At 46.8% G+C, this 19,463-nt stretch overlaps 1 protein-coding gene across 1 annotated transcript in view; it reads left to right on the top strand.

Annotated features, from left to right (window-relative positions):
* Window positions 1-19,463, top strand: part of LOC144143613 (prestin-like) — a 74,980-nt gene that overhangs the window by 38,936 nt on the left and 16,581 nt on the right. The window contains exons 3-9 of the mRNA XM_077675451.1: window positions 2,203-2,383; window positions 5,134-5,244; window positions 7,134-7,246; window positions 9,406-9,570; window positions 10,013-10,168; window positions 12,125-12,204; window positions 15,845-15,998. Of these exons, the coding sequence (XP_077531577.1) occupies window positions 2,203-2,383; window positions 5,134-5,244; window positions 7,134-7,246; window positions 9,406-9,570; window positions 10,013-10,168; window positions 12,125-12,204; window positions 15,845-15,998 (960 nt within the window). The remainder of the gene's footprint in view (window positions 1-2,202; window positions 2,384-5,133; window positions 5,245-7,133; window positions 7,247-9,405; window positions 9,571-10,012; window positions 10,169-12,124; window positions 12,205-15,844; window positions 15,999-19,463) is intronic.

Genomic DNA, 19,463 nt, shown 5'->3' with positions numbered 1-19,463 from the left:
CAACAAACTTTGCAACTAAAGTGTGAGCCTTCCCCTGCACGTAAAAATGTTATACCATCGAGCCCTAACGATTGCGCTAGTTCATTTAGTGTGCTCAAAACATCTTTCGGGACCCCTTTAAATTGCTCTTTGAGGCCCGAACGCGCATTTTGAGATTAGAAAACCGCAGGGAGAAAAAAAATTGTTTTCGAGCAGGGTACCGTGGTCCGGGGATCTCGCGCCGGGAATGGGCGCGAGCCAGGGAAGCGACGCAGTGCGCCCCGGGAGTGGCGCTGGCGAGCGAGTGGAACTAGACTGCCTCGATCATCAACGCACCCTAAGTGGAACTAGAGTTCCTGTATTTCGCGTAGCGCTAGGGGAGCTATATACCGTAAGTCTAAGTTGAACTAGCTTGGAAACGCGCTGTCAAGTGGGGATGGGCGCAGGTGCAAAGTTCGCCGGAAATTTCAACAGCAAATTAACAGAACGTCCAAATAGGCTTTCGCCTTCCCATTCACATTCCTAGAAAGTCATCAACATCTTTCGAAATTTGTATTGTTCGTGTTTTCTTTTCAACGGTGGCCATTTTTGTACCATTTATGTTAACGCCAGTGACGACGACGACGACAACCGTCACTTTTCGGGGGGATAAGGCATCTAAAAGTTCACCCTAATGACGGAGATAAACTCTGATGGCGCCTGAGTACTTGTTATGAGCTGCGAGGCTAAATGAGTGCAAGCAACTGAGTCACACTGTATGCCTCCTTGAACGCGTCAAGGTGTTCTGCGCCGGGCACGTGCCCTGGATCACTGGGTTTGCTGTGCCGCGAGGTGAAAGCAGAAATTGGTCGCAGTTAGCACAGGACCGGAGTAATTGGAGAATGATGGGAGAGGCCTTTGCCCTGCAGTGGGCGTAGATAGGCTGATGATGATGATGATGATGAGGTGACAGCGATACATGCTCAGGCACGCGCTCTTTCAGGGCGAAAGCTCTACTATGCTACATCCCCCACGGTCATTCATAGCGTCCCACGCGGCCTTCATTTGCAGGCTCGTATGCTTCCCCTTTTTTTCTTACCGCTTTGCTCTCTGAGCTTTGTCGCTGCGGTACCACGTGACTAGGCGAGGGTAAAACTCCTGCTTCGCTTGCGCTTGATGGCTAAGTGCTGGCGGTCTGGGCATTCCCTTCATCGCAAGCGGATCATCTATAGATATTGCTAAACGGCAAGCAGCGAAACCTTAAGCTGCGGCAAACTTTCATAAAACGCTGCGTGCATCTTCTTGCTTTTGTTTGTAATGGCTAGGACGTTAAGCGTTAAAATTGAGCCATTGTTTGCCACCCTGTGCGGCGCCTCCGTAGTTGAAGGTATTTTCATGAAATACGCGAGGGACCTGTCGACCTCTTAATTTATGTCCTAATTGGTACAGAAAAAAAAGAACGTCCTTGCTCCATAATTTTAGTTGCTTTACATGAGCCTACAGCCTCTCTAATTACACTAATATTACACTCCCGCTTTTATACATTTTCCTTCCGTGCCGAAAATACGCCGCTCAATTTTAGGCTGCTTTCGAGGAATGTGTTCTATAAAAGGAAAGCAATTTTTTCAGCAGATTTTCACTCTCAAAGCAGCTGTCACAGATGGGTTGCTCGCGTTTTACAAGTGAGCAGGAGAGGACATTTGAAGGAGGGAGGAAAATCACAACCGGAACTACGAAACACTTCTGCCAGATATCCGCTTAGAAATGAAATAGGTAGGAGAGCAAAAGTCTACCTACGGATTCTCAAAACTATGAAATTTACTGGTCAAGTCTCTTTAGTAGTTTTGTATTATCACAGCTACACTACGAGCTCAACGACTATTACTCCACAAACGTGTCTACCTTTCTCATTAATTAACGCCGCCGAATGGTTTCAATAGTGTCGCGGCAGCAACCGGCATCCCAACTAAGAATTTCCGAGTTTAATACAATTGAATAAAACCGGTAGGAGGTAACACGTATTGCCTCGTACGTTTTTGTATTCCGTACCAACTTGTAGTCGGGCATTACCTGCGTACAGAACGGTTAATAGCGAGCTATACGGCAGAGCGGAGAACCAGTTCGCGAAGGTACCTGGTACACCAGCGCATGCGCACTAGTTTTTCGGCCTGTGCGCATGCGTAGTGGCGCCGGTCGCATAATCCGGTTCTCGGCTCTGCTATAACTGTAATATCATGTCCGCAGGTTCCCATATGCGACCGCATGGCAAGCACAGTCCGTAAAAGATTGCACATCAAGCAACTGCAGAAGAAGCTCCTCGGGCTGTTTCCCATTATCGGCTGGGTGCGCCACTACAATCTCAAGGAATGGCTGGTCTCGGACATCATCGCTGGAATCAGCGTCGCCATCTTCCACGTGCCCCAGAGTGAGTAACGTTCAGTGTACGCTTTCTATTGTCGACCTCATCAAGCCTGCTCGGAAGCCTTGCGTGAAGGATCCTTTAAACATAGTTTCATACTAATGCACACTAGATGGAATTCTGGCGCCACTGTCTAGGGGAGCCACGTTCCAGCGAGCGTGCCGTCATGTACCGGGCAGGCACGTTCCACTTGTCTTTGGCATGGTTCACGAACAGGCTGAAAAGTTGCCTCTGGCTGCAAAAATGCAACAATATTACGGCAGAAGATTAATCGAATTTGTTTTAATAATATAAAATTAAGCCTCCAGAACGATGTATTTGTCAGGGAATATTTAGAAGCTTCATGCAAGATGAACAAAAAAATGATGTTACCAGTTTTTATTTATTTTGGCTTTAAGACGAAATAGAAGCCATGTGGCTAACCAAGCCAAGGAGGCGAGGTACGTCGCTAGCTGCAATGGCGCCGCCCACGGCGGCCCGCGAATGCAGCGCCAGATTTTCCTCTAGTATATATTAGTATGAAACTCTATGCCTTTAAATTTTGCGCCTATTATTACTCTACGTGCTGCCACTCCCGCTCCCACCAATCATTAAAAGTATTAGCGCTCCGTCTGTTCCGTGGTTACCGTGCTGAGCGGGAACCGACTGCGCCTGCGCGAGCACGCATGGCGAGGAGGGTGCACCCCAAGGTAACGAATGCGCGGTCATGGTGACGGCTGGCCATAGAACTAATACCACCTACCGAAACGAATGTGTAAGTGCCCAGACGGGTCCCGGTCAACACGGTAACCCCAGAACAGCCGGAGCATACGCAGTGCTAGAACTTTATATTCTCATTCGAGGCGAGGTCACTGCTTTCTCGATATACAGGATATGTGCGTAGTTTCGCCGTACCGCCACGTACCTTGAGCAATTACAGGGAAAAATTTCAGAGCCCTTCCACTTTGGGAAGGTAGAAGGCAGCGAAACTGTGGCTATGGTGCGTTTTGCTGTGGTGACATCTTACTATAGTGAATTTCTATATTATCGTTATTGGCTAAGTCGGCGTTCCCAGCGGGCAAGTTGCTTTTCATCCGTGAGGGATTCGCAGCTTCTCGACGACATTGAATTTGAGGCAGCAACGGCATCGCCATTCACGCGATTCAGGATTCTGTGTGCACCGATGCTCTCTCGATTCCCGCTTTTCCTCCAAGCAAGCGGCACGCGTTCGCCCACGGCTATTTTTGCTACTGCAGATAATGGCGCCCACGCCATTATCATCCAATTTTTCTAATTGTGAGCGTGTCATCTGGGGTGGCGACTGGTATAAAACTTGTGAAAGACGGTACAGCAGTAGCATGGAGAAGCGGTGCTGAAGATTTTGTCACCCCTGGAGGAGAGAGAGAGAACTTTATTTAGAACCAAAGGTGGTTCAGACAACCCAATTACAGGTCGTCTACAGTGAATGCTGAACTCAGCTCTAGTGCGTTTTTGATGTATTGCACGAGAGCTGGCTGCTCCTCAAAAGTGGAGGCGCGAGTCAGCCAGGTTGGGTCAATGAGATATGGCAGCTGCGTCGGTGTGTGTAAGTGAGGAATGCTGGGAATAGTGTAAGGAAATTCCCATAGGACATGTTGCTGATTAGGATATCCACCAGTGTTTGCAGGCTGGTGGTTCTTGTCACCCAGCTAGACTATATCGCCCCTGGAAGAGAAACACGCGATCCTAAGCGTATACATCTTCGCAATGTGTCGCGCCCAAGGAGGTTGTATGGTCGCGCCTTTCGCCATGCCTCGCCGTAGCTCTCGCTTAACACGTAGCGCGTCGCCGCCGGAGACAATGCATCGTGCAGACTCGGCATACCGCCCCTCCCCCCCCCCCCCCCCCCCACACACACACACACACACCTCACACCTTCGTCGTACTTTCCTTCGCATTTCTGTTTGTTTTATCTCGTCTCCCTTTGGTGTCCCTTTGGTGCACTCTGTTGCAACGACGGACGACGGCGCGGTGAAACCACAGGAGCGGGTGCCTAAGTGCTGCCACTAAAAAGCCCCTCTCGCAGCCGGGGCATTAGAAGTGTGGAGGAAGTCACATGACTTCTTCACGCTCTCAAGATGTGGCCGGCATACACGTCGTGTGCAACGGCAACAAAAACCCTCCCACCGAGGCCCTACATCACTGCGCTGCCCTGTCGATATGCAATGGTCGACAGACGGAGAAGTAGCTGAACAGAGTGGGGCGAGCGCGAAATACACGTAAAAACGAAGGCCGGCTACGATTGCATTTCCGTATTCAGCATGAATGACGTCAACCAATGACAGTGCGCGCGTTGCAATTTTGGAAGTCGCAAGCCTTGCTATACTAGTTTCTCCATGTCTCTTGTGACTACTACTACGCTTCGTACAAACGCTGTTACTGGCGGATAGTACGGACTCTGCATTATTCCAGCGTGCGTACCCCGGCTGATGTATGCTTCAAAGCTTTATTTTTAACTCTATACGGAAAGCCACATATCTATGTACCCATATTGATACTTCTCATTTGCAGCCCAAAGACGCTCTTCTATATTTTCCGAAAAACCAGATTCTTTTTTTTTTTTTTCAAACCGGCAGCATCAATCCTTTTGTTGTACGTCGCACACGACACGGAAACAACTGATGCAGATTTTTTAATAATATAAAATTATTGGTCAGCAGTGCGTTTTTCTACATAATGCCTACATTCGGCTACATTGTACATAATTCCTACATTCGGCTTAAAACTGTTTTTTGCAGGCTTCGGGTATTCACTACTCGCCAGCGTGCCAGCTATCAACGCCCTCTACACAGCCATGTTTCCAATGTTGATGTACACAATTTTTGGAACATCTCGGCAGCTTTCCATCGGTGAGTCTGCTGCTGAAATAAGTTGCTTTTTTCCTACTCTCCTCCATGGAGTTCAGTGCTGCATTTCTTCGCATAATAAATCATCACCATAGGCCTGATCTTACTATGGAATAGGGTACAGAATTGATCACTCAACTAAACTTTCAACTAAAGCGGCCTTAATCTCTGTTACAAAAATGAGCCGATGCCGTACTTTTGTCCGAATCGGCGTACCGCGAAGCTTTCATCGCGGCATTTTTTGTTCTTAACAAGCTTCACGTAAGTGCTGAGTTTTCGGAAAGGTGAGTAGTGGTGAATGCGTCGATATATACGAGACGTAACGAGAAACATTCAGCCTCTCAACCTCTAAGGCGAAGACGCCACTAGGCCCACGCTCACAGAACGTAATATACCAGTAACTGAGGCATCACTGGGCTCTGTGCCGTCCGTGCTTTCGTGAACGGCCACCGGGCGCGGTTAGACCAGCGTTTTCAGGTGTAATTTTCCCGTGCGCCTCCACCGCCGTGAGTAGCTTTCCCGGCACTGCGGATGGCGTACGTGGAAGTCAGCATCCGGCAAGAATTAAACTCCACCGGCACCGCCGGAAACCGGGAGGGGAGCCAAATAGAGCTCCACTTTCAAAACCACTCATTATCCTTTTGGAGTTCTTTCTGGTTTACTGTTTATTCAACTCACTGGAACATGTACCAATCACCTACAAACAAATGTGGTCTATCCTTATTTTTGAGCAATATTACAATGTCGGTTGTCATTTTAGCTCGTTTCATTGAAAGGGCAGAAAGTTCGTCACGTTAATATCTAAACTAGCAATAGCTTAATGTGGGCCAGTTGGTTCGACATGGCCACAGGGTTTAAAGGCGCAAAAAACACGCGGACACCAGAAGAGAAAAAACAACCAAGACAAACGAAGCGCCACTTCCATCTCAACTTTATTAAAGAAACAACCAGCATTTATGTTATCCAAACATGACGTCACCACTGTGTTCGCTTATTAGGAATTCAATCTCTGTTGCTGAAAGGGCAACATATGGCTTGCTGGTGCACTCCTCACGCGCTTGTTCCATTAAGAACGCTTCGATAATTTCCCTTTGAAGCCTATCGCTAGCCCTTCGCAGAAATCTGCGCAGAAAACAAAGCTGGAGGGCACATGTCTGACCATTGTAAGCAATGCAAATGTGCACCAAGGTTGGAGCAGACAAGATTTCTGCGCAGGGCCAGCGATAGGCTGGAAGGGAAATTATCGAAGCGTTCTTAATCGAAAAAGCGGGTGAGTGCACCAGCAAGTCATCTGTTGCCCTTTCAGCAACAGATTGAATTCCTAATAAGCGAACACAGTGGTGACGTTATGTTCGGATAACATATAAATGCTGGTTTTTTCTTTAATAAAGTTTAGATCGAAGTGGCACTTCGTTTGTCTTGGTTGTTTTTTCTCTCCTAGTGTCCGTTTAACCCGGTAATATCTAAAGCTTGTCAGTAGCCAACTATGAATTAAGAAGGGACTCAATGTGCGTGTAAGGGAAGCACCAACGGTCCTATTGTGTTTGAGGCCTATTTCTCCATTATTCCATTCCCCTTTCCTTCCAGCGCTGTTTTGTGATCACCGTATTTTGACATGGTAACGTGAATGTGGACGTCCACATTGCCGAATGTCTTCTTCTGGTTTTAACTCCTCACTGCAGTATGTGTCCGAAACAGCTCAATGAACATGTCACTACGCGGAGGTCAATGTTCAAAGATCTCGGTCTAACTACCTTTAATCTGTAAATAAAACATGCAATCAGCAAACTATTATATACTGGCTTTGCATAAAATGTGAATTTATGTGGGAAAGCACAAACTACAAGGCTTCTTCCGGTGACATGAGCTGTTCTGTTGCCGGCGCTTTCCAGGTGCCTTTGCCGTCGTCTGCATGATGACAGGCGCCGTCGTGGAACAGTACAAGGAGGAGTACGGTGCAGCAAACGTTGCCACAACTTTGATGTTCTTCGTGGGCCTGTATCAGGTACAACTAGCAGCAGCAATGTCAACCAAGACTTGCAGTTTGGGACGTCACTGCCCATAGCCAAAAAAGCCATGAACGCAAACTAGAACTATGTTTAATTCGGAATAACTACGCTTCAGTCCCTCACTCAGATCCACAGATCCATTACAGCCACGAAACATGTTTTCTAGCCGAAAAAATGCAAGGCGGCACAAAAAATGTAGCCTTTCGCGCTACAGGGACGCGTTATGAACAGGAGGAACGTTATGAGCCAGACGTGAAAACCTTTTTGTAATTCAAAAATCGACCGCGACTTGGACAACGACACAAATAAAGAACGACGGGACAAGCGCTCTCCCGTCGCTCTTCATTTGTGTCGTTGTCCAAGTCGCGCTCTGTTTTGCAATTATAATTCACTCACTTGCCCAACAGATGTGTTTGATGAAGAACATTTTTCTAAGTGTTCTGACTGCACGCCATAATTAAAGCAATGCGATCAAATAGAAATAAAGGCCTTACTAAAGTCGCCCACTCATGTTTCTTAGCGATGCCTTAGGTCAGCCGTCGCCCATCGCGAAAACAAGATTCGGTGACGTCATGGAAAAGTCACCGGAAACTGGCTGGGAAGTCTCCACTCCTTAACAAATTGTTTCAAAAACTTAAGCGAAGGAGATGGAGTGCCAGAAACTGAAAGTTTCTGGAAACTGGAGTGCCAGAAGTTGCAAGACAGCAACGTAGGGGAAATGAGCTGTTGAGCAGTCATCTCTGTGGGAAAGATACGAGCGTGGACGTTGCCAATTTCTGCCAACATTTCCCAATTTTTTTGACTGAACACCACTAGGCGAAAAGTCAAATAAAAACTGACGTAGGCGAAATAAAAACACGGGAATGTCGTCTTGCTCCGCGCGCTTCTATAAGTGTTCACTTAATTTTCGTGGAGCTTTCTTTGTTCATTTTCGCAAATGTAAATATATACCATTGTAGTGATGCTTTGCATTTACTTTGCTAATTATGTTTTCTTTCCGAAGATGCCAGGCTCATTGCAGAGTTGCTCCGTTTGCGCTGCTAGGCGTATTTCCATTGTTCTTTTCCGAGCTCCTTTTGTTGATTAGGTTTTTGGGGAGATGCATAAAATGCACATTTTTTTTTATTTCGCCCGGTGGGTATTGTTAAATTTTTATTTTTTTGTTTTCTTATTTCTTGGTTTTTGAAACTTCACCATGCGATTATATGACAATTAAAGGTGGAGCTTCCGCAACATCTGCATTTTTGTTTGAATGCAGGGCATTACACCGTTTTTCGCCTTTCTCGCAATTTTTTCTTTCGTATTTTGAACGTGGTCTCGCAGACTTCATTTATGCTTCGTTTTTTGCGGGAAATCTCTCTGATGCATCTTTGATTTTGTCAGGTCATTTTTTATAACAACTTATTTGTTCTAATTTGCTTTTCTTTCAAAATTCTGTCCGAACAATCATCTCCTTTATTTATTTATTTATTTATTTATTTATTTATACTGTCAACCCTCACTTGAGGATCGTTACAGAAAGGGAAGCATAAGATACGGAAAGCAAATACAGACGTTGATACTTTCAGCAACTTGGAACAATAACACGATAGCATATTCATTGCTCGGCGAAGTAAACATCAAGAGAACATTCAAATTTCTTCACGTCAGAACTTTCAACAATATGCCGCGGCACTTTGTTCCATGCTTCAATGACATCGGAAAAAAAAAAAGAATTACGGAAGACGTCCGTGTGAGCACCGAAGCGGCGTACTGCCGCGTCATGGTTCATCTAGCTGCTGAGCTTATTCGGGGGGTGTACGTAAATTCCTCTACCTATTTTTGTTTGACCTTGCATCATCTGAAAAAATTACTTTTAAGCGCTGCTTTTGTCGCCTGGTTTCTAGAGATTCCGAACCGCTTAGTTTTAGCATCTCGGTAACCGAATACGTCCTTTTATACTTCGAACATATAAATCGCACGGAAAGTCTCTGAATTCGTTCCAGTTTACCTATTAAAATTAAAGGTGGGACTTCCGCGAAAGCTTCATTTTTGATGAAATGCAGTGCGTTGCGTGGACCCGGCTGTAGGGGTACAAGGCAACTAATGTTATGCATTAAAAAAGTAATCATAACAATTTGCTGTGCTACAAGGAGTCGGAACGCTTTTTTCACAGCTGGCACTTGGATTTCTGAACCTTGGTGGCCTCAGCGTCTTCCTGTCCGAACAATTCGTGAGTGGCTTTACCGCTGGTGTGTCCTTCCACATCGGCTCGAGCCAGCTCGGAAGCCTGTTCGGACTGAAGGTTGACCACTTCTCAGGACCGTTTCTGCTGATTCGGGTAAACAAGGTTTCGCAGTGCTTAAACAGCCTATTTTGCGCTTATTTTCAGAGGTGCAAAAGCACATGCTCCTAGTTTTGCCCCATAACATGTTTACTTGGGAAATGTTTTATTGGGTATGCAAATTGGCCTTTATAAAACGTTTTATGAGCAAAGCTGTCCATTACGGAAACGTCTATGCTTCCTGAACCCGCAAGGGAGACGGAAATATAAGCGGAATAAATAGCTTGCGTATAAAAATTGGTATTGGCAGATTCCGATACATTATTCTCAATGTATGTTATGCAATTCGATTACAGAAAAATGCTTTGCGGTAACTTTTCACCCGAGTACTCGAAACAGCTTCAAAAGTAGATTTTCTTTTCCCAGGGATCTATAAAAAATCATACTGAAGGCGACGTGAATTCGTATGTTTGGTTCAGCGCTGCTTGTGTGCTTTCAGCTGTACGCCCAGTTCTTCAGTCTCCTGCCGGAGACGCATTTGCCGACACTGGCGCTTTCAGCAGTCTGCATCTTCATTCTCCTCTTCGTCAAGTTGGCCATCGATCCTTTCGTGGAACGCAAGATTCGGATGCCACTGCCGACCGAACTGTTGCTAGTAAGCTCTTCGAAGACGACACTTTATCGGAATACCAAAAGCCACAAATTTAGGTCTATCTGTAAGTTGAGCCACCCTCTCGGTTCAGCAACCCGCCCAGAAGATGAAAGAATTCTGAAACAAGTTTATATAAGCAAAAATCTTTCCGAACCACGAAACCTGAAAACAAACTTCATACTTGTGAAAGTTGTTCAGAAAAAACATAAACAAAACACTACGCCCATTAAAGGAGAAACCTCAATACCTAAGTAGTATTTGCACTTTATTAGGGTACTACATCGCAGCTTGCACATTGACAGCATAGTTTCATACTCGTATATACTAGAGGGAAATCTGGCGCTGCATTCGCGGGCCGCCGTGGGCGGCGCCATTGCAGCTAGACATTTTTCGCCTCCTTGGTTTGGTTAGCCACATGTCTTCTATTTCGTCTTTAAGCCAAAATCAATAAACACTGGTAACATCATTTTTTTGTTCATCTTGCATGAGGCTTTTAAATATTCCCTGACAAATACGTCTTCCTGGAGGTTTAATTTTATAACAATAAAACAAATTTGATTAATCCCCTGCAGTAATATTGTTGCATTTTTGCAACCAGAGGCAACTTTTCAGCCTGTTCGTGAGCCATGCCAAGGACAAGTGCAACGTGCCTGCCCGGTACATGACGGAACGCTTGCTGGAACGCGGCTCCCATAGACAGGGGCGCCAGATTTCCCTCTAGTGTGTATTAGTATGAAACTCTATGACTGACAGACGGGACAACTAGACACACACGAGGGAGGAGAACTGGGCACACAGTCAGCCCTCATGTGTGTCTAGATCTCCTCCCTTCTGTCCGTGTGCAAGCTGCGCTGTAGTCCCCTAATCATGTTCAACCAAGAAGCCCAAATAGCCACTTTAGTGCACTTTCCTTTTATAAAACCGCATTGCTGCTAGATTTTTTTCACAACAAACAAAATACGATTCGAATTCAATTTTTGGACCTCCAAATAAAAAACGTGCTCGCACCCGAGCCTAAACCTCATTTCGGCATTTTAAGAAGGCCAACAGTAACTAAATGTTCAAGTACACGGTGGGCAAGCAGTGGAACGCGGAAACACTAAATGGACTAGAGCAAAACACCACCGTGTTTATCATGGTAGGAGACGAAAGGAAAGGGCGTGAGACGTGGGTGGGGGAGAGGAGAAATGTTTACGTGGCATGGGCGGCAGACGACTACAGTCTTTCGACATTTTCAGCAAAGTAAGCAGATGCCACGTAATGGTAGGCAGCCTACCATTGTCCCTGGAGACGAAATTGTATAATAGCTGCATCTTACCGGGACTCACCTACGGGGAAGGAACTCGGAGTCTCACTAAAAGTGTTCAACTTGAATTGAGGACGACTCGGCAAACAATGGAACGGAAGATGATAGCTGTAATATTAGGAGACAAGAAGAGAGCAGAGTGGGTCAGGGAACAACGCGTGTTAAGGACGTATGAGTAGAAATTAAGAAGAAATGGATGTGGGCAGGGCATGTAATGCAAAGGCAACATAACCGGTGGTCATTGAGGGTAACAGTGTGGATCCCTAGAGAAGGCAAGCGTGGCAGGGGGGTGGCGGAAAGTTGGATGGGAAGGTGAGATGAAGAAGTTTGCGGGGATAAATTGGTCGTAGTTAGCACAGAACCGGGATAATTGGAGATCTATGGTAGAGGTCTTTGCTCTGCAGTGGGCGTAGATAGGCTGATGACGATGATGATGATGAATCAGATACCCGGTTGTGCAAACTTTGCACCAGCGTTCATAGCTACCTTGCCACGTGACAGAAACTGTGCCTTGCCGAACTTGCACTCGAGGCGAGCAAGTCTAGTGCAGCTATTTAGTCATCGTGCAATATTGCAGGCGAATGTTTTGCTGAGAACCCGCTTTGTTTCCCGGTGTAAAGAATTTCTAACAAATAGCACCGTTCATCTTCCAGGTTATAGCTGGCACCTTGGTGTCGCGCTTCATGGATCTGGAGCACAAACACTTCGATGTCATTAGGCACATACCAAATACGTAAGTTCGATATCTATTTTTATATTATGTGAATATTTAACTTATTAGAAATTGATAGGAGAAATGATACTCCACTCGTTATTGTCGGTCTCTGCCTTCTTGTAAGCTTTTGTCCAGCTGGTGAGGTTTTGGCTGGAGTTATAACCTCTGCGGCTTCATTTCTGGTACAGGAAACGTAAATTTCGACCCAGAAAACAATTTTTTATTCAGTTTTAACAAATTTCGTGGAAGAGAATGTCTACTATTAAACCTCACCGCGACTCTTGGCTCGGGTGGAGTTTCAACCACTTTCGTTCCAACGACTTTCTCCCACCACTATTTAATGTTTCTCTGCTACAGTCATATCAGTCTCTTTTGTGTCACTGCATGCAGCATTTGTGTTACTACTTCATTATTGCGGGATTCGAATCAGCGTTGCTGCGTTTATTCTGAGTGCGAGTAAAAGAATTACGCACACAGACACGCACAATGACCTTTAGCAACTGAATTTCATCGGAAAAGTGCATGAATATACATGCTTGCTCACATGACCCACCGCATTTCACATGCACAAAGAATAGTATTTTTTAATCTCTGCACGTTTAGCGGCGCACAACCTTTAAAGGAGCCATGAAGAGAAAACACGAGTTTGGTTCATTCAAAAGATTGCCTCTTTAGAATTATACTGACACCACTTTTAACGCAAACTTCGCTCAAATAAGCTACATAATTAGAAAAAAAGGGAATGGCCATGCGACCCACTACCTCATTTCCCGCAACAGAACCTATGATTTCATACCAGACAGCTCTGCGATTTGCGGAGGGCGGCAAAAGCAAACACATATTAGGCAGAGCTTATAAGCTTGCCGAACGAGTTATTTGCGCCTAAATGTAGGGGACATTCTTTTAAAAGCCTATGAATGTGGGACAAACAGTGGAAGTTATGAAAACACACGTAAACATAGTAGTTTCCATGCGTCTGCTGCTGCTGGTACAGCGCGCACTATGCTTGGTTTAGCTGCACAGGACTGCGGGGCTTTGGGGTTGTTTCAGACGACATTGGCCGATTGACGCAAGCGACGATGTCTTACGTGACCGTATTTGTCGAGCGAGCACCATGTTTCACGAAACGATTGTCTTTATGAACAAAACAAGCCGGGCACGAATACGTTCGCAAACAAACCAAAGGCAGAAAACGGTGTGACTGACTGAATAAACTTTATTGAAGTAAAGATGGAAGAAAGGGGGAAGAGGAGAAAAGGATGGGAGAATCATAGGTTGCCGCGTTGTGGTGGCGCCATCTAGGTTCACTAACTGTAAACAAGGCCCTGTGATGTCATTGCCGACAACGAAAACGACGTACGATTTAGCGCGAAAATCACACTTTTAACTTCACTAATTTCTCAGTGAATAAAGTATCGTTTGCATTCGGAAAAGCGGGGGGGGGGGGGGCACTATAAAACACCAAATGTTTCGAATAACACAATCTTGTTATTTGTATTCATGGCTCCTTTAAGAAAATACTACAAAACATCCACTACAACACATCTGCGCAGATTGCTCTAGTGGTGCAAGGCTGGAGGAACAGCAGAGCTGGGGTTCTACCTAGTGGGTTCCGACCCCACGCTGATAGAGGATCCCAAGAGAGAGGGAGCAGTCGGACCACAGCCGTGCAAAGCCATTTTGGACGGCAGTGTCAAACAGACAATTAAAGCATATACAGTGTTACATTAAGTAGCAATTCAATAAGTAGCAACTACAAGAGAAAAAACACGAAAGAACAACACAGAAGGGCAGCAAAACTCGGTAAGCCAGCCTGATCGGAATAATTTTAACACTGCAGACGAGCGGTCTCCGAAATGGAGTGGATGGAGTTGCACACGTCCCTATGGCGCCGGCCCAGCCTAGTGCCCCCAAACTAGCCGTCTCCACGTGTGGACTCTGAAGGGATGGTGGTAGTGGTGCCACGAGATATGACTCATATTCACTCAGTGGGATTGGCCAGGAAAGGGGCGCTCACCGAGAGGAACTATATACTCAGTAATTAAAGGAATACATTTAACGAATGCATTTAACACAGGCGTTGAGGGGGAAATATACGCCGATAAAATAAACTGCCCGAGCATGATATGTAGCACCAGGAAGCGTTGAAACCGATATATAATCAAAACTTAAAAAATATAGGAGAGGAAAAGCAATGAAAAATGTGTAAAGAAATAAAACAAGGGGAGAAGTTGGAGAGGCAGTGCGTGGGAAGGCACTGATAGCAATGATCATAAACGGTGAGTGGCTTCGACAGAATTCTTTGTCATCGTCTTCGGCGCGGCGGACCCGTGGCACGCCGGTCATAACACGACGACGACGACGATGGCGGGAGCTCCTCATGTTGCGAAAGCCAATGCGATAACACTTATATTATCTATTGGCGCATCAAAGCTGGGGTTTGCAAGAAGGGATATATATAATTGCATTCAAAATTTTCTTTCTGCCTCAGGTCGTTTGAATTGCTAAGCGGTGCTGATTAATGGGTAATTCGGGTTTCATTAACAACTAAGTTTCCTTTTACAGCCTCTTTCCGGAAATAAGTATATTGAAGTCCCCGCGTTTTTAACCGATTTAGCCCTGGCCAATCCCCCCTTGTGGGTACGTGCCAAAAAATTTGAGGACATCATCATCATCACCACCAATGCGCAAACCTTGCCGACGCCGGGCGCTCGCCGCGATGCACGCGCTCACGTTTTTTTTTAAGGGGGGGGGGGGGGCGAAAGATTGCCCGACGACATCAGAAAATATTCTCATATGTTCAACACTGCACCCGTAGCGTTCAACAATTCAAGAGGCCGGTGTTTAAGGCCCCCCCCATATCCAGCGCTTTAGATCCGGGGGTCTGCCAGGATGGAGCCCTGTGCCTCGAAGGTGTTGCATTCGGGCGTCTCTAAGGCCTGGACAAGCCCAGAGCAATTTTTCAACGTCAGCTTCCGACGCAGGAAGCACACAGAAGGGGCAAGTGTCCGCAAACGGCGCGTGATAGCGGGCTGTGTAACTGCTGGGGATAACGCCACCCCAACCCGACGCCTCCGCAGCACGACCACCTCCCAACGAGCGAGCCCACTGGGAATGTCGGTTCCACGCAGTAGAAGTGAAGCACGCGTGGCGCGACGGAGGGATTCCTTTTCCACCAGCAGTTCTTCTATCGTAGATACAGGGAGAAGTGGCAGTGGCATTGGGAGGTCTCTGTGACAGGCGCGATCCGACGCGGTGTGGGACCCGCTCACGTTCGCTCGGGGTTGTATACGCCGGGCGGATTTGCGTCGCCCTTTAAACAGTTTTTCTGTTCAAACCTTCAATGTGGCATGGTCACACATTACGATTTTTGTGACGGCTCGTTCGAAATTTCCAGCTTTCTACGGGACCTATAGACTCGCATTTTACAAAACTTGCATTTGCTTTAACCCAGAACGGCGTGACACTAGAAAAAAGCATGAGGTTTCGCTGGTTTTGACATGCCTTTCTATCGGTCGTTTGCTGGGACTTTTTGGACGTGCCTAAACGTTCCTCGACGCACACGTATGATTACTGAAAAGGGAACACGTTCTAGACCTCTGCATGCCAAAGCGATCTCTGAAAGCCAGCTAACAGCTAAAAAAATGTGTGTTCTCAGGTTTCCGAAGCCAGGCTTGCCCGTCCTTGACCTCACCCTTGTCTCGAAGGTAGCTGTGCCGGCACTCACAATTGCCATAGTTGCATTTGCTGTGACCGTCTCCCTGGGACGAATATTCGCCCGCCGTCATGGCTACGAAGTTGTGCCCAACCAGGTGAGTACACTTGACATGTAGCCCAGACTGAAGTAAAAGCGTCGTTAGCATTGTTTGGTTTGGCGAAGAACAAAATTTCTGTTTTGGCTCCCTTAAAGGGACACTGAAGTGATATGTAAACATTGCGGGATTACTTGCGCAAATTGTAGTCCGGAGTCCCCAGAGCATGTTTCGACCACCCTGGGCGCGTTTACGCGATTTTATTTAGTAGAAAAATTAATTCGAAAACGCTGTCCTCCTCTCTTTACGCTCGCCCATTTTCTGCGGCGTTTTCGTGTGACGTCGAGAGGAGCCGAGCTCGCAATTGGCTGCGCTACTGCACGGCTCCCCTGCCTTCAGACAGTCAGTCGGCCCAGCGTTTCGTCCGCCGGCCGCCGACGGGTCGTCGCAATTCGTTCGCTCAATTGAAACGAAGCCAGGACACGTTTGTGAATGGTAGAATGTGCCTTTTTTTACTTGGTTAGTTTGTACACTGTATCTAGCTCCAAGTCAAGGTCGCTTCACACAAGCGCTGCACAAACGCACATGCGACGCTTCGCTGACTGGTACGCCAGTAGGAAAATATAAGGCCCCTTGAAGGCGGGAGAAGAGTCAGCGAAGTCAATATAGGTACTAAGGAAATAAAATCAACTGATATTTTTACCGTACAGCGTAAAACTAGGGTGCGGGAAGCACTTTTTTGCGCTGGGCGAACAAGCACTGCGGTCAGCAGCACGACTACGCATCTGCGAACGCTTTTCCGTCTACGAAATGCAATTGCTAGACGTGAGCTATTGTGCAAACTCGGCCGACGCTTACTGCACGAGCGCAATACAACAAATAGTCACCTAAGCTGCTTGAAATGCCAAAACTAAACAAAAGTGTAAAATGGTTGTACAATATATACCCTATATTACCATAACCAGCGGAGCCCGCTCCGTGCCCGAGTTGTTTGGGGCGCTAGATATGCCACCGCAAGTATTTTGCATGTCAGGAGTTCGAATCCCCGCGGGTACGAGCTTTTTTTTCTGTAAGTTAACTTTTTCGTTTTCCGCCGATGTTTTCTATATTGAGTTCACCTTTTTTTTGGCCGCAACGTTCATGGCTCCACGAACTAGTTCACAAAACGCGCGCAGGCTGGCACTGGCACGCTAGCGAGTTCTCGTTGGCGTGCTGTTGCCATAAGCACCGACTGCTTGCAGGCAGTGGGCACAGGCCCTTGGCCTGGTGCGAACACGCTTTTTACGATACAGGCATGAGGGAGGCAAGCTCCAAATATGGGGGAGAAGCGCATGACATTTGGGCGTCTGCGGGTACGCGGAGGGCGTTCATGCACTGCGTAGGTTTCGGCTAGTGAATGCTACGATTCCAAGCCGTCCTAGGAGGCTTATCTTTATGCATTTTTACAGCTGACAACATGGCAGAAGCGCGGTACGATCATTACTGAGTTATTGAGAATGCCCATCCAACAACGCCAACGGTTGTGTTTTACAGAACCGAAACCGAAACTTGTTTGGTCGCTCACCTTGGGCATCGTCCAATCACGGTGCCCGCTCCTCCTAACGTCACAACTTTAGTTGGTGCGGCCGCCGCAAACCGCGCATGGTAGTTTTTCTTCTTTCGCGCTTTGTAAAATAATTACCGATTTGTCAATCGTAAAAACGATGAAAAGTGTGCTAATTTGAGCCAGTCTACACAGTGCAAGCAAAAACGGGAGCTTGACAAATTCACTTCAGTGTCCCTTTAAAGTGAACACGCCGAGTGCTCCTCCTCCTACTCACAATTAACGTTAATTTTCCAGTTGTGCAGAGATTCTACCTCGCAAATTCTAACTCTGTTATCTGATGGGGTCTGACCTGATTATTGCATTCGAATAAGCAACTGCAAAGCCGTGTTTTCCCTGCGACCCTATTTCCGCTTCCGGTAATACAGCTTTCCTGTTATTTCAATCAGTTTGTTGAAAATATATGAATTCCTTGTCAACCGTAAATGCCGTGGCCCCAGAGCAAACTAGGGATATTTCCTACCATGGCCACGAATTTCAGCGAATATATTTAATTTAAGGCCTCCCGTGCCCAACAATGAGGGCATTATTTTTAAATACATCATGAATGCCATAAATAGTAAACACCAAGTTTCAGTGCGCAGCGCAAATTTGGCTGTTCAAGTCTATCCTTTATTTCCAAAACTTTTCTTGTTCATAGCATAGCACACCGTCACCGAAGACCCTAAAGGGACGCTGAAGTCACTACAAGTTGCTCTAGATCGATAGATTAGCTCGCGGAGAACTCGAATATTCGGCTTTCTCGCGTAGTTTTAAAATAAACTAAAACGGAAAGTACAGTAGAACACGGAAAACGTTAATGCAGGTGGTACCGCCGCTTTGAGCGAACGGGTTTAGATTGTCTAGAGTGCGAAACGTCTTTCCTGGCCGCCGCTGGATGGCGCTACTCATCCGTACTTGATAGAGTTCCTGTATATAGCTCCCGCAGGGAGCTAAGAGTTGCGCGACCGACCGCCATCTTTGTTATCCGGATTGCTGCGGGAAAGCCACCCGTCGCGGGTGAAGGAGCCTCGCCGCCACGCTTCCGACGGCGGCCGACGCGCGGTGGGGGTGCTTCGGTCGGCGGCGCCTCACGCTTCTGCTGCTGCTGTTCCTGGGCGGGGCGTGGTGCCGCCCGCGTCGGCGGCTGCGGCGCAGCCTTAGTGGGGGCTTCTCTGCGTGGCATGGATAACCGGAGTGTCGCAATCACGGCGGCGCGTGGAAAAGGGTCGCGCAACTCTTAGCTCTCTGCGGGAGCTATATACAGGAACTCTAGTACTTGAGTGGCGGTACTGGTTTCCGAGGAAGCGTGCAAGCTACGTACGAGCGGTTGTTTCGGCGCCAAAATTCGCGGGGCCTCTAAAGGACCCTACCCTTGACAACAAAGCGTAAATGCTGATCACGGGTCCCACAAAAGAACATTTTGTGTAGTGGTCTGGAGCTGTAGCGGACGTGGGAGTTCAAGAAAGCACAACTAAATGACCGAAACTAAACCAAACCGCTCGATAAGCGGTAACCTTTTATTTGATTCTATACCGCTATACCTCACCGCTGCCTCGCGTGTTTCCGGTTTATCGTGGCGCAAACAGCGAGCGCAGTCGCTGTTTGAGTCACGTTTGATCAGCGTTTGATAAGCAATTAAGGAATCTTTCGGCTCCGAATCAACGCTAACATAACTATGGGAAGGTCACTCTTGTTTGAAACCAACTTGTTGGTTCCATTTAATGTGTATTCAATGAATTTCATAAATACTATACAGCACGCTTCAGTGTGTGGCGCAACATCGGGAAAATTTATCATTTATTCCTACTACGTTTTCTGGATATAGAATACGTAGTACACTGTCGCTTAAAACCTTAGTAGATCATGTGAGTTGTACACAGCCATTCTTATCGTACATACATGTGCCCGTACCTTAACTTTGTGCACCTACCATTGTATTT

This window comes from Haemaphysalis longicornis, unplaced genomic scaffold (genome assembly GCF_048455015.1).
Source record: "Haemaphysalis longicornis isolate Haplotype H1 unplaced genomic scaffold, Haemaphysalis longicornis Haplotype H1 scaffold_6, whole genome shotgun sequence".
Classification (NCBI taxonomy): Eukaryota; Metazoa; Arthropoda; class Arachnida; order Ixodida; family Ixodidae; genus Haemaphysalis; species Haemaphysalis longicornis.
Note: the sequence above shows the minus strand (reverse complement) of the source record. Positions and strands in the feature narration are given on the sequence as shown.